The sequence below is a fragment of the Podarcis pityusensis genome, assembly GCF_964106645.2.
Source record: "Podarcis pityusensis genome assembly, chromosome: 10".
Taxonomy (NCBI): Eukaryota; Metazoa; Chordata; class Lepidosauria; order Squamata; family Lacertidae; genus Podarcis; species Podarcis pityusensis.
In genome coordinates, this window is record NC_138035.1 from 42,403,030 (window position 1) to 42,416,045 (window position 13,016).

The following is a 13,016-nucleotide window of genomic DNA, read 5'->3' on the forward strand; positions in this document are numbered from 1 at the left end:
GCTTTTTGCAGCTCCGCGCCACCCTCCAAACCCCCGCGCGAAGCCGCGCGGGGCTCCGGAGGGTGGCGCGGAGCTGCCTGCGCCCCAGGGCTTCCTGCAGCTCCGCGCCACCCTCCCGATCCCGGCGCGAAGCTGCGCGGGGCTCCGGAGGGTGGCGCGGAGCTGCCTGCGCTCCAGGGCTTTTTGCAGCTCCGCGCCACCCTCCAGACCCCCGCGCGAAGCCGCGCGGGGCTCCGGAGGGTGGCGCGGAGCTGCCTGCGCCCCAGGGCTTCCTGCAGCTCCGCGCCACCCTCCCGATCCCGGCGCGAAGCCGCGCGGGGCTCCGGAGGGTGGCGCGGAGCTGCCTGCGCCCCAGGGCTTCCTGCAGCTCCGCGCCACCCTCCCGATCCCGGCGCGAAGCTGCGCGGGGCTCCAGAGGGTAGCGCGGAGCTGCCTGAGCTCCAGGGCTTTTTGCAGCTCCGCGCCATCCTCCAGACCCCCGCGCGAAGCCGCGCGGGGCTCCGGAGGGTGGCGCGGAGCTGCCTGCGCCCCAGGGCTTCCTGCAGCTCCGCGCCACCCTCCCGATCCCGGCGTGAAGCCGCGCGGGGCTCGGGAGGGTGGCGCGGAGCTGCCTGCATTCCGAAGCCTGGTGCGCACTGAAGAGCGCGTCCGGGCTTCGCGCACCTCTCCACAAGCCTGGGGAGACCGGCTCGGTTCCCTAGGCTTGCGGATAGCAGGCTGTTCTGGGGGCTGGGGTCGGGGGAAGCTCGGGCTTCCCCCGCGCCTGCCCCGTGCCTGGGGAGGGAATTTTTTTTCTTTATTCCCCCCCCCCAAAAAATAGGTACCTTGAACGCACCTTGTTTTAGAGGGAGAGAACAAGAAAAAAAATTTTTTTCCCTGTTCTCCCCCTCCTATGATCCGGTGCGTCCTATGGTCCGGTGCGTCCAATGGTGCGAAAAATACGGTACCACTGACAATAGTGATGGTAACAGAAATACAGTTAAACAAAAGCAGCAGCAACAACAACAACAACAACAACAACAACAACAACAACAACAACCATATAAACTGGTTTAGGAAGTGGTTGAGGGCAGGACAGGAATGAGGCTTTGGCTATTCATCCTGAGCCCAATGAAGCTAATGAATACCTTAGACTTTAGCAATTCATTTAAAATAAGAACCAGCTGAAACTTTTGTGAAATTCAAGAATCACTGGTGCTTGTATTGTTTCGTTAAGATTGTGGGGGGGGGGGGCGTTATGGGTTTGTTTTGTTTTTATTATGTACTTTGTGTTTGTATTTTTATGCTGTAAACTTAGGGTGGCCATATATTGAAGAGCAAAAAAGAGGACAACCCGAGCCGCTGCCAGCCTGAGCTGGGGAAAGAGGGGTGCATGGAGCTGCCACCGCCACACCCGTGCACCTCTTTCCCCAGCTCGGGCTGGCAGCAGCCATGGCATGCAGAGCAACCTGAGCACAAAAAACCCAGACATTTCCTTTACAATGTAAAAATCAGCCCAGATAGGCATGTTGGTCCCCAAAAGAGGACACGTCTGGGGTTTTCCCCGGATGTATGGCAGGCCTATGTGAACTGCCCTGACATTTTTGAATGAAGGGTGGTATACAAATTTAATTATTAAATAAATAAAATAAAAGTTAGTGAGAATAATAATAATAACCCTGACTTTATCAAACCAGGAGACTCAAGGTCAGTTTTGTTATTGGCACTGGATGGAAGCAAAAATCTAAAATTGCTTAGCCTGAATCCTGCAGCCGGGTTAGGCAAAATTGTGATTGTTTGGGTCCAACAAAGGAGATAGGTTCTTGCTTGCTTGCACACCAGGCAGACGCTGCATGCAGACTGCATTGGATTTCAAGCTTTGCCTGATACAAGTTATATAACCTTCTAATATGGCTTTAGCAAATCATATTAAATATAGCTGGATATCACCGGAAAGCTTTGACCATAAATATTTTGATTTGAGGAGTGTGGGAGATGTAGCTCTTTGTAAATCACCGGGTGGCTCTGCAGAATGAAAGGAATTCCTGCAGAGAACCTTGAACAGAATATTCATCACAGCTTAGAAGAAAGACATCATAATAAACACAAAGCAGGAGAAATACCTCTTTCTTTCTCTTCAAAAGGCAACATTATTAGAAAGGCAATGCATCAAGACAAAGCTTTCTCTCCATTCAGCACTGACTGGGGGTGGGAACACATCCTGCTATTAAAATATGACATTTTTTTGTGCAGTTGTTTTTGTGAAGTATCTGGACAATTAGTGACGAAGGATTGCTCAGCTCTTAAGGTAAGGCTGGCTGAGGCTAAATTTGCATTTGACTGAGGCAGCTGCATCCTATTCTCCTTTCCAGAAAAAAAGCAGTGCTTTCCATGCCTTATTGCAGGGAAAGACCACCACAGAGATGAAACAGCCTTCCTTTGATCCAATAGGTTTTTCAAATGACAGTAATGCACTAGAACACCAGAGCTTCTTATCCGTGCTTTTTATTAATTTCATTAAAAAGTAATGCAGGTTTCCCCAGAGGTTTGTAGGAACACCTGAGTTTATAAAACACTTGCAATGCTGTAAAAATAAAATAAAATAAAATGCATGCACCTTGAAAGTCTTAAACATCTATCTGTTTAAGCCACAACTTAAGCCTTGACCTGACCTAAACTTTCAAAGCAGCTCTATCAGTCTTTGGTGGTGCTCGTCCGTATTTCAGTTTGTATGTGTTATTTTCCCCCACACAGAATCATGTTTCCAAAACAAGAAATAAACACATTTTTCAGTGGGTATCTGAAGTGCAGCAGCTTCCTGTATTATTAAAAATAAATTAATCCTGCTGATGAGCCTACGTGCTACTCTGACAGATTGCCCCAAGTGCAGCAAACGCTGGCTGCCATAATTGGGAGCCTGTAGTATTTAGAAATTTGTTTCACTGCTGCTCCTGTTGTGATGGCAATTTATTATTATTATTTATCATCCGGAGTGAAGAGTATAACCCATATTCTTATTCTTGTAAAATAGCTAATTGTTATTTGCATCCTACAGATACAAGGAACCAAGTGCCGAGAGAGATTCCTGTGCATCACTCTGATTTCAGAATTGCACCTAGAGGGGAAGGATTGAAAGCTCAGCCCTATACTGTACTCTGCAGCACAGAGACACCAGGGCATACTGGCCCTTCAACATGAGCCCTAGGGTAGGTTACTACAATTCTAAACAGACAAATTACAACGAGAGTGTCCAAATGGGTGTGTCTGTGTTGAAGGCCAGGATAAAGAGGTGCATCTTCAGGCTCACCCAGACTATATGTTTGTCCTTCTGCTTTCCACTGGGAAACTGGATGAGCCCCCAATCTTTACTGCTTAATGGACACAAATGCCAATCAGGCTTTCCGTAGACTGGCATTTGCTCCAATTCAGTGCTGGGTTTTCCTGGGGAAAATGGTAGGGTAAACAGGAAGTCTCTTGAATCCATACCTAGAAAACCGCTTGGAGCCATGCTTTCTACGAACAGGACAAATCCTTTGGCATACAACAAAAACTACATAATGAAGGTGCCAGATGCCACCCCCCCACCTTTGGAGAGGGAATTCTGCAGTTTGTGGGCTACTCCAGAGAATGGCTTCTTGAAGTCTTGCCACTCCTCAAACCTAGAGGGCAGTAGAACTACCAAGAGTGTCACCTCTCTCCATCTTAACACCTGAGAAGCGTCTGAAGGGAAGGAGATGGTCTTTCAAATATTTGGGGCCTATGGTAAGTTGTTTAGGGCTGTAAACATTAATGTGAGCATGTTGAATTGGATCTGAAAATGAACAAGCAATCAATGCAGGTGTTTTAAAACAGGGGCAATGTGAATTCTAATTCTAATTGGAAGCCCAGCCTGTTAAGTTGTGGGTGAACATATCAGACGACATAGCGATTCTTCAAATAGCTCTTGTTTATTCACAGGCCAGGCCAGAACTGTACTGAAGGGTTCAGTCAGAGAACTTCAGTACATAACACAGCCAATAATATTGGACCAGTTTGATGTATCAGGCTAGTCCTCAAGGGCAGCCTGATTTACATCACATTTCAGTCTGACAGTCACAAGAGTCATCTCTGTCCAAAGGAGAACCACCTGGTGAACCAGGTGAGAGGTGTATTTTTGCTTGCATATCTGTAAGCATGAAAAAATGCTAAGGAATATCACTTATTTGAAGGCTAAGCCTTTATTCCTATGTGCACATTTGCAAAACAAAGTGGGACTCGAGTAAACATGTAGGTATTTGAGAGCAATTGAAGTGGCATGTTTCAAGTGTCCTGAACTTTTCAGAAGCAGGTGATAGCTTGTGGTCAGAACACTATGGAATGGAATGCAAATATTCATTCTCCTTTGGTTGATAGAATCATAAATATTCATAGTCTGAGAACTGTTGCCCTTCGGGCAATAACTCAACCACTGTTGTTATGTATAGAATCCAGCACCCCATTAGCATATTGTTAGTAGTAAAGAAATTTCAAGATAGGCCCACCACTTGATGAGGAAGGTGATTGTGTATATTGTATTTATTTAAAGTATTTTAATGCTGCTCTTCAGTCAAAAAAATAAAAACACCACTAGAGTGGTTTACAACAATCACTAATGGGACAGTTCTTGTCTTCTTTACAATCTAAGAGGCACAAAAGGAGAAGTGATTGGAAGGAGGAAGAAAGCAAACTCAGGTGCTGTTTCTCAGTTCCAAATATCTTATACTATTTTTAACACAGAGGATGAAGCAAGCTTCCTTTAGTTGTCCCTTCTGGTCCCCTCTTTGTCCTGTAGCAGCCCACGTGCTCTCCTGACACTGTGAGTTTCTGCAGCTTACCTGGCTGGGCAGAACAGCTGGAAGTTTGAGGCTGCATGAACACACCTCTGGAAGCAATTCAGCCAGTGTGTCTATGTGCCCTAACCTCATCATTGTCCCATCCTATCCCTGGCCAGGTAAGTGGCAGTAATGCCAGCAATGGGAGAAAGGCTCTACCCAACTACATGGTACTGCCCTTGCCATGATGTTCTTCTCTCTTGGAAACTGGAGGAGCAGCCTCCCAGTGGTCCTTGGTCCCCTGGCTGATGGTAGAGGACAGTGTGCGCAGCATATCTGTTTGAGTAGTGTACAAGTATATCATTGGGCATGGATGCTGCCTTCTCTGTAGGACCACTCTTAGTACAGTACATCTGATTGTGGATACATTGCAGGAAAGCAACTCGAAATTGTTTGGTAAAGCTACTAGTGCTGCAACTTCATTTTAAATTAGTACAGTTGAATATGTAACCACCAGTGTGATGCTGTTTGCTTATTACTCATATAATTCTTTAATGAAACTCAAGCTTTGCTCATAATGCTTATTGGGATTTTCTTCCAGCAAGGTTGTTGGCAAGGTCAGACCACTTGCAGCATATTTCTCCTATTATATTAAATTCATGATGGCTGTCTTTTTAGGGGTTTTTTGTGTTTTAATGAAGTTATTAAAATAGAAAGTCTTGCATAATTCATGAGCATTCACATCTCTTTAAAAGTTCTGCCTCTATAAACATTTTTTTTCCTTCTTCTGTAAGCCTTTTTGAATGTGAATAGTGTGTTTAAAATGGATTTCTAATTGCAGAAAACTGTAGTTTCATTTCAAATGCAACAAAATTTGATCACTCTGGACAGCCTTCTTTGCTGTGCGGATAAGAAAGGGCACAAAAATTTGAACACCTTTCCCTGACAAAATTAATAGAAGAAATGATAGGAAGATTAAGTCCTCTTGGAATCTGTTTGAGACCCCACTTCTCTATTTGTTTTGGTTCTGTCCTTCACTTTCTTGCCTTGAATGATCTGCAGCACACAGAAAAGTCAAGAAGGCAGAATCTGGAACGTAGTCTGAAGCTTAGACAGGCAATCAGCATAGTCACTCTTCAAGGCATGGGAAGAATAGGGTAGATCTCTGGGAAAATCAGAGCAAGTCCTCAAAGGATCAGGAAGGATGACAGATAGATCTGGACTATAATGAAGTTGTAATTTGAGAAGATCCACAAGAGGATGAAGTTTCCAATTTCCACAACATATCGTTTGACTAGGCTGAAGAAATGGCTGTTCCTATCTCTGACCAGCTATCATCATGTGGCACATGGAGGACATAAATGATGCCTGTTTCCTAGAGGCCATGATCTGAGATCCTATGACATTCCTGTGGTCCTATGGAATCTTAGCACATATTTAGTTACACATGAATATTTAGAACAAATGTTTGCTATTTCCTACTCTCTCTGTAGCTGGCTGCTCTAGCAAACTCACTTCATCTTTCATATCAGACATAATGCACATTGACTGTTGGATTACATTAGCTAACTGGGTCCAGATGTTTAGGTTAATTAAAGATTAAACAGGTAATAATTAAAATTATTTATTTCCAAAGGGACAATTTTGCTTGTAGAGGTAATTTCACCGGCACTAGTAAATAGCTGTTTTCATCATTCAAGAAGCTAAGGTTGATTGGTTTTTCCTTTCAAGACAGGTCTATTTGGGTTTCTGCCTGATGTAATAATTAAATGTAAGATGTAAGATCTGAGCATTTCATGCTAAAATGGGTCAATCTGGACCTGTTGCAAAGACTCTAATGAACATAATGACTGGTCTGTTGTCAACACCAGGTGAGTGCTATATAATATTAAATATCTATACTTTGAGTTTAGTTAGTTATTAAGAAGAAAGAACAAGATGAGCCGCAGTTTTTCCAACAATGACACCTAAACTGCAAGGATATCTAGACTTGGAAGTTTACAGAAAATATAACCTTCAAGTAATAAGAAGAAATCAGTAAGTCCAGCAGAACTGGGCTTGTAGTATTTTAAATGGCCTTTTAGCCAAGTCATCAAAAATACAGAGATGGTATTATTCCCCATGGCTTCTTAGTTGTTGTTGCAACAACTTAGATGAACAAGGACTATCCAGCGTAGACTGACTGTGTTGTAATGCTAGCTCTCCAAGCTGGCACCCTCCAGATGTTTGGAACTGCAGCTTCCATCAAACCCAGCAAGCACAGACTGTTCAAATTTCCTAGCAATAGTGTCTATTTTTGTGAACTACAGGATGTTTGTGTGGCAAACCAACCTACCATGAACTTTGGTTTTGTACAATAAACAAGTCATGAATATAATCATATTTGCAAAATATGCGGCTTAAAAACCTGCTTTCATATGATTCTCACCCAGAGATTTTTTTTAATCAGTTGTTGTCAGTTGTTTATTGCCCATTTTTAAATATTTCACAAACGCTGATTCCACTAATTTTGTGGAGGAATGGGATACCTTGGGCAATATGGGGAAAGACAGGCTCTCAATACTGACCCGTTGACCTCTCTTCAAGAAATCCTGGCTAAAACGTTAACAACTCAAAATATTATATTAATCAGACTCTGTTCTAAGAAGGAATGAAAACTTGAGATTAGCTACAGCATGTGCTCAAATGAAGCTCATTACATCTGCCTTTGTTTTCAGAACAGAGGGTATTTCAGGTCCAACCCTACTTTACATTCAGCATATAAAGATGCAACGATGAATAAATACATCTCTTCGCAATCAGGAAGGGTTTTCTATGGAGATGTAGTCAGAACGGTTAGGAATTGTGTACTCATCTGTACTCATCTGCTGTGCTGACACTACCCAGTACCGTGGTACCTCGGGTTAAGTACTTAATTCGTTCCGGAGGTCTGTTCTTAACCTGAAACTGTTCTTAACCTGAAGCACCACTTTAGCTAATGGGGCTTCCTGCTGCTGCCGCGCCGCCGGAACACGATTTCTGTTCTCATCCTGAAGCAAAGTTCTTAACCCGAAGTACTATTTCTGGGTTAACGGAGTCTTTAACCTGAAGCGTATGTAACCTGAAGCATATGTAACCCGAGGTACCACTGTACTTGGAAATAAGAGTTGAACACAGCAGTGGCGCATATGCCTGCACTGCCCTGGGCGGGGCGAGCTCCTGAGGGGGGTGGGACAGAGAGGGTGCCCTCCCACGCACCACAGTTCAGGGTAGGATAGGGGCAGGGAAGCTGCTGCTCACTGTCCTCCTGCTCACCACAGCCGGGTCAGAAATGACCCGACAATGGAGCTGCTGCGGCCGAGTGCGCCTCACCATGGCTGAGGAGTGCTGCTCTCTGCCACCAGGTCAAAAGAGCTGCTGCCGCCGGGCGTAAAGTGTGCCTCCCACTCGCCTGCCATTTTGTCACCCCCCTCAGTCATGACACCCGGGGTGGGCTGCACCCCCTTCCTACGCCTCTGGTTGAACATTTCTGCTTGATGAATTTGATATGAGTTGGGGGAATGATGGGGTGGCAGGATGGGCTGTTTAAGACTGGTTTATGAGAATGGGTTAAAACCTTGGAAATAATGAGCTTGCATACCGCTGTATAGTGTTAAGGCTTCAAGGCTGGTGTCACAAGGTAATTGGGTAGAAGAGGTGAATGCCCATGGTCTAAGTTCTCATAAAACCTGTATTGGTGGGAGCTCTTGGCAGCCAGCCAGCCAAGCTGAAGTTAGTGTCTATTTGGGCTTTTGAGAGCATCTTGTTCTGTTGCTCAACCTACTGAGATTTAAGGGTGTTTATGTTCATTAGCTTTTTGAGTTATGGTGCTGGAGGAGACTCTTGAGAGTCCCATGGACTGCAAGAAGATCAAACCTATCCATTCATAAGGAAATCAGCCCTGAGTGCTCACTGGAAGGACAGATCCTGAAGCTGAGGCTCCAATACTTTGGCCACCTCATGAGAAGAGAAGACTCTCTGGAAAAGACCCTGATGTTGGGAAAGATGGAGGGCACAAGGAGAAGGGGACGACAGAGGACGAGATGGTTGGATAGTGTTCTCGAAGCTATCAGCATGAGTTTGACCAAACTGCGGGAGGCAGTGGAAGACAGGAGTGCCTGGTGTGCTCTGGTCCATGGGGTCACGAAGAGTCGGACATGACCAAACAACAACAACAACAACAACATGTTCATTAGCTGGATAAGTTAGTGTTTGTTGTTTTCTTACCTTCTGAGCTATTTTAATCTGTGTAACTATTTGGAGTTTCTCACTCTTGTAGAGTTCTGTTTTAGTAAAGTCTGTGCATTATTTTATGAAAGTTGGTCTAGTCTGAGTTCCTGAACCCTTTAATTTTGACCACACTTTCAGAGCAAGTGTCATCCACCACAGCTGTTCATAGATATTCAAGAGGATTATAGTCATTTGATAAGGCAGCTCGATTTCCAACCATACTTTCACAGTCTCATATTTTCCCATTGTTTTTCCTTTTAATGAGGAACTTTTCAAACATTCCACCTCCTCTACATGCATAAACAGCACTTTGCATTCCCCCCACTCAATAATGGGCTCCTCTGGTGACAGTAAGTGTTGCCAATTGTGTGGGAAACTGAATCCCCCACCTCCACACTGATGTACAATGTTTTCTGCTGGAAAAGTGAAAAGCAATTTTGGTTTCAAGGGGAAAGGGGAAAAAATAGCAGTGGGAGAAGAATTATTGGGCTGATGACAAATTCTGCCATTCTTACTTCCACCCACCAAGTAATATCCATGAATATTTCAGAGATTGCAGTTGCCTCATGTGTACCTACTCAGATGACCTCCGAATTGGACTTTTTCAGACAAAGTTTGTGATCTCTGGAAAGATACTGATGTGCAGTTGGGGGTAAGGATAGCTTTGAAAAGCAACTCAGGGGTACAACTAGGGAAGGCGGTAGATATGAAGTGAGTCCTTTTGTTCTAATATCCAAACTGGTAACTTGTGCATCTGCCATACAATGACATATGTTTCTTTTAAAAAGTACAGAGGATGTGCAAGTTCCCACTTGTGAAGCATGAAAAAGAGAGACAAACTCACATGCTTCCACTATCCCCCGATCCTGTGTCACATCTGAAAGCATCTTTAGGCACTTACCTGGAGAATTACACATGTTTGGCCGGTGCTTCTGCTTCAGCAACTAATGGAAGGAATTTCCTCCTTTCCAATTATACCGTGGTCACTTTCTGCTAGGTCACTTTGGGATAACAGGGGACTTGATTAAAGGAGGAGGCAAGGAAGGGTTTAATTGGTAGCACACAGGGCAGTTTAATTGGAGACCACAGGAAAGGAGTCCAATAGACTGGGAGCTACTTGCATTTCCAGAATCTCACCAAAAATGCATCTAAAAATTGTTTTCTCCATATGTATATATACTTCCACGTTAGTACAAAGAGAACCTGAAACTCCACAGCAAGCCACAGAAATACCAAAAGTCTCAAATACACTAGCACTATTCAATGCTAGTTCTCCCTATATATAAAAAGAGATAGATAGATGAATAATATGCCCAGCTATGGAAAGTGCAAGTGATTTCTGGGCATATACTGTACATCTCTGCCACCCAAGCATGAGATATGCAAATCACCCCTTACCATGTTAACTCTATGTGAGTTAAGCTTCCTGTGTTATATTTCCGCACATGAAGCAAATGTCAAGTGTACCTGTTAAGTACACAGTGTCTGAAACATGGGGAAATGATTCCCACTTTAGATTCTGGATCTTCCAGAGATTCAGCTTCTGCTTGGACAATATTATGTTGTCTGAAAAAAGCTATGTACTCGTTCAGCAAAAGCAGAGTTAGCTGTGCTTTTTTTCATTTCTACAACCCTGGGTTCATCACAGCAATGACTCTCAAGAATTTATTTGCATTGTTTATAATTACTGACAACAAGTCATTATAAATAGTAAGTTGTGATAGGGATAGGTGAGGGAATAGGTAATAAAGGCACACAAGTGACCTGCATAGCTATCAATATTCACAGCATGGATGCAGCTCCTGGTTTTACTGAGGCCACTTCTGACTGTCACCATGTTGTGGGTAAGATTCATTCGCGTACTGGAAAATCAAGTCGTAGAGTTTAGTGGATCCAATGCTGTTGTGCAACAAACCTGCTTCAGAAGAGCCTGGACTTTATGCAGCATCATATGACCTCCCCACAAACAAATCAGGATGAATGCTCAACAAACGTGTCATCTGGAAGTCATCTCAATGTAAATGTAATGCCTGCATATGAGCAACCATCTTCATTTTTTAATGGTGAGAAACTGTTACTGGACAGCAATGCTAGCACAGCCGCTGTGGTATGCTTCCTGCCATCAGCTTACCTGATAAGCCGCCCACGTCCATCTTCTTCAGATTCTTTGCTTCTAAGATGACAACAGTCAGCTTGCCAGCAGTAGGCACATAGCGGAGAGAGAAGCAGATGTCACCTAGCTTCTCTTGCTGCAAGAAGGAGCAAGGAGAACTGTCATTTATATACCCTTTTAAAAAGTTTACGCCAGGAACATTGTTTTAAACCACAGCTTTTAATATTCAGTTTCAACTACTTCTTGTCAAGCTATTTAACAGCCAGAGAAAGGAGCCCAAGATTTTACTTGCTAAGAAATAGCAAGGAGCCAATTTATACATTACCTTTTGCCTGCTTATGAAAAATATGGAATGACTCACATATGCAAGCAACCTCAACCCCCTAGAATGTAACACATGAATTGGCTCCAGTAACAAAGTTCTGTGCTGAAGTTTGACACCAGGCCTTTCACAGGTATCTTTTAACTCAATGGACACAATGCTCAGGACATTCGGTCCTATTAATCGAGGAGATTGAATTCTTTAACCTAAGACTGGATCCCATAAATTGTGATGGCACACAGGCTTGCTAATGTTCAGGCCATTTGCATAGTTTTTCATTTAGCTCAATAATATCATGGTTTTTTGTTTTGTTTTTTTAAAAAAGCCATACATTAGTGTTTGACATTCCTAACTAGTTTTTCTTCACCCACTTTTTAATCTTTTTAAACAGTTAGGCTCCTTTACAGTTGTAAACAGTCTTATTCTTCCCTATCCTTCACCAGCAGATGTTACTACAATTTAAAACTCAGTGTTAGAAACAGCTAAACACATTACAGACACAGGAACAGGGTGGTCCTGAAACATACTTCTCAGCATGTTTCGGTTTAATTATTTACTTGTGTTTGATCTTGTATTATATTATGTGAACTGCCCTGCGATCTCTTGATGAAAGGTGGTATAGAAATTTAATAAATAACATAAAAAAAATAAAAATCCAACAGACATCACAGGGGGAAATATACAATAACAAATAGGGGTGGTTCCTTCACCCTTGGACTGACCCCCAAAAGACAATCTCTTTTGTTGTCTCCCCTTTGGGACTGGTCCACAAGTGCAGTTTTCTCCTTTTCTAGGAGCACTAATTGAAGCCAGGTGTTGCTTCTATTGCTGAATTGTAGACTGGATTTTGCTGCAGATGGAAAGTTACCTCCTCAGCTGGTGAAGGCAGCTAGGGGCCAAAGGTTTGGTGGCAACCAACCTGGTCAACATTACAGCATGCACACATACAAATTCCATGGCAATTTCTTGCAGAAAAGGACAGATGTTAGCTTTCAAAATGGCAGGAGGTGTTACGATGCATTTCAAATTTGTACTGTCCCAAATTGTGCCTGTAATGTTAGCTCACAGTTTGCTGCTGAAAATTATTAGATAGCCCTTCAGCACGGATACTGGATTAGCTGTGGGGTGTGAGACCAATCCGTAAACTATTAGTTTTGCTGTCAGAAAAACAGCGGACTGTGCTCATTCTCATAATGCATTGTGATAAAACAGACTATTTGCAAGAGGCATTTTGCCTTTCATATATTAAGCAGGCAGCACAAGTATTTCTGGAAGAAACACAATGATATCTACAAGATGTCATCAATGGTTGGAAGTGCTTAGTTTTGTTCAGAACTCAATGTTTCACAGAAGACCCTATAACTACAATCAGTGGTGCTGTACTGCTAAAGGCCTTCCTAAAAATAGTGCAGCTCCGTAGCACATAGAAAGGTTGAGCTGCAATTACAAATTACAGAAGCTTTGTATTAAATGCAAAGATGAATATAGCCAAGCTTGAAGATACAAGGAGAATGTAAGCAGAGGAACACATGCTGTTCAGTAATGATCATTAAGAATATTAGGC

At 43.4% G+C, this 13,016-nt stretch overlaps 1 protein-coding gene across 4 annotated transcripts in view; it reads right to left on the reverse strand.

Annotated features, from left to right (window-relative positions):
- The window catches only part of SYT1 (synaptotagmin 1), a 343,326-nt gene that overhangs the window by 40,350 nt on the left and 289,960 nt on the right, over positions 1-13,016 (reverse strand). For all 4 annotated transcript variants that reach the window (XM_080971338.1, XM_080971335.1, XM_080971337.1 and 1 more), the window contains exon 8: positions 11,149-11,266. In XM_080971338.1, the coding sequence (XP_080827464.1) occupies positions 11,149-11,266 (118 nt within the window). The remainder of the gene's footprint in view (positions 1-11,148; positions 11,267-13,016) is intronic.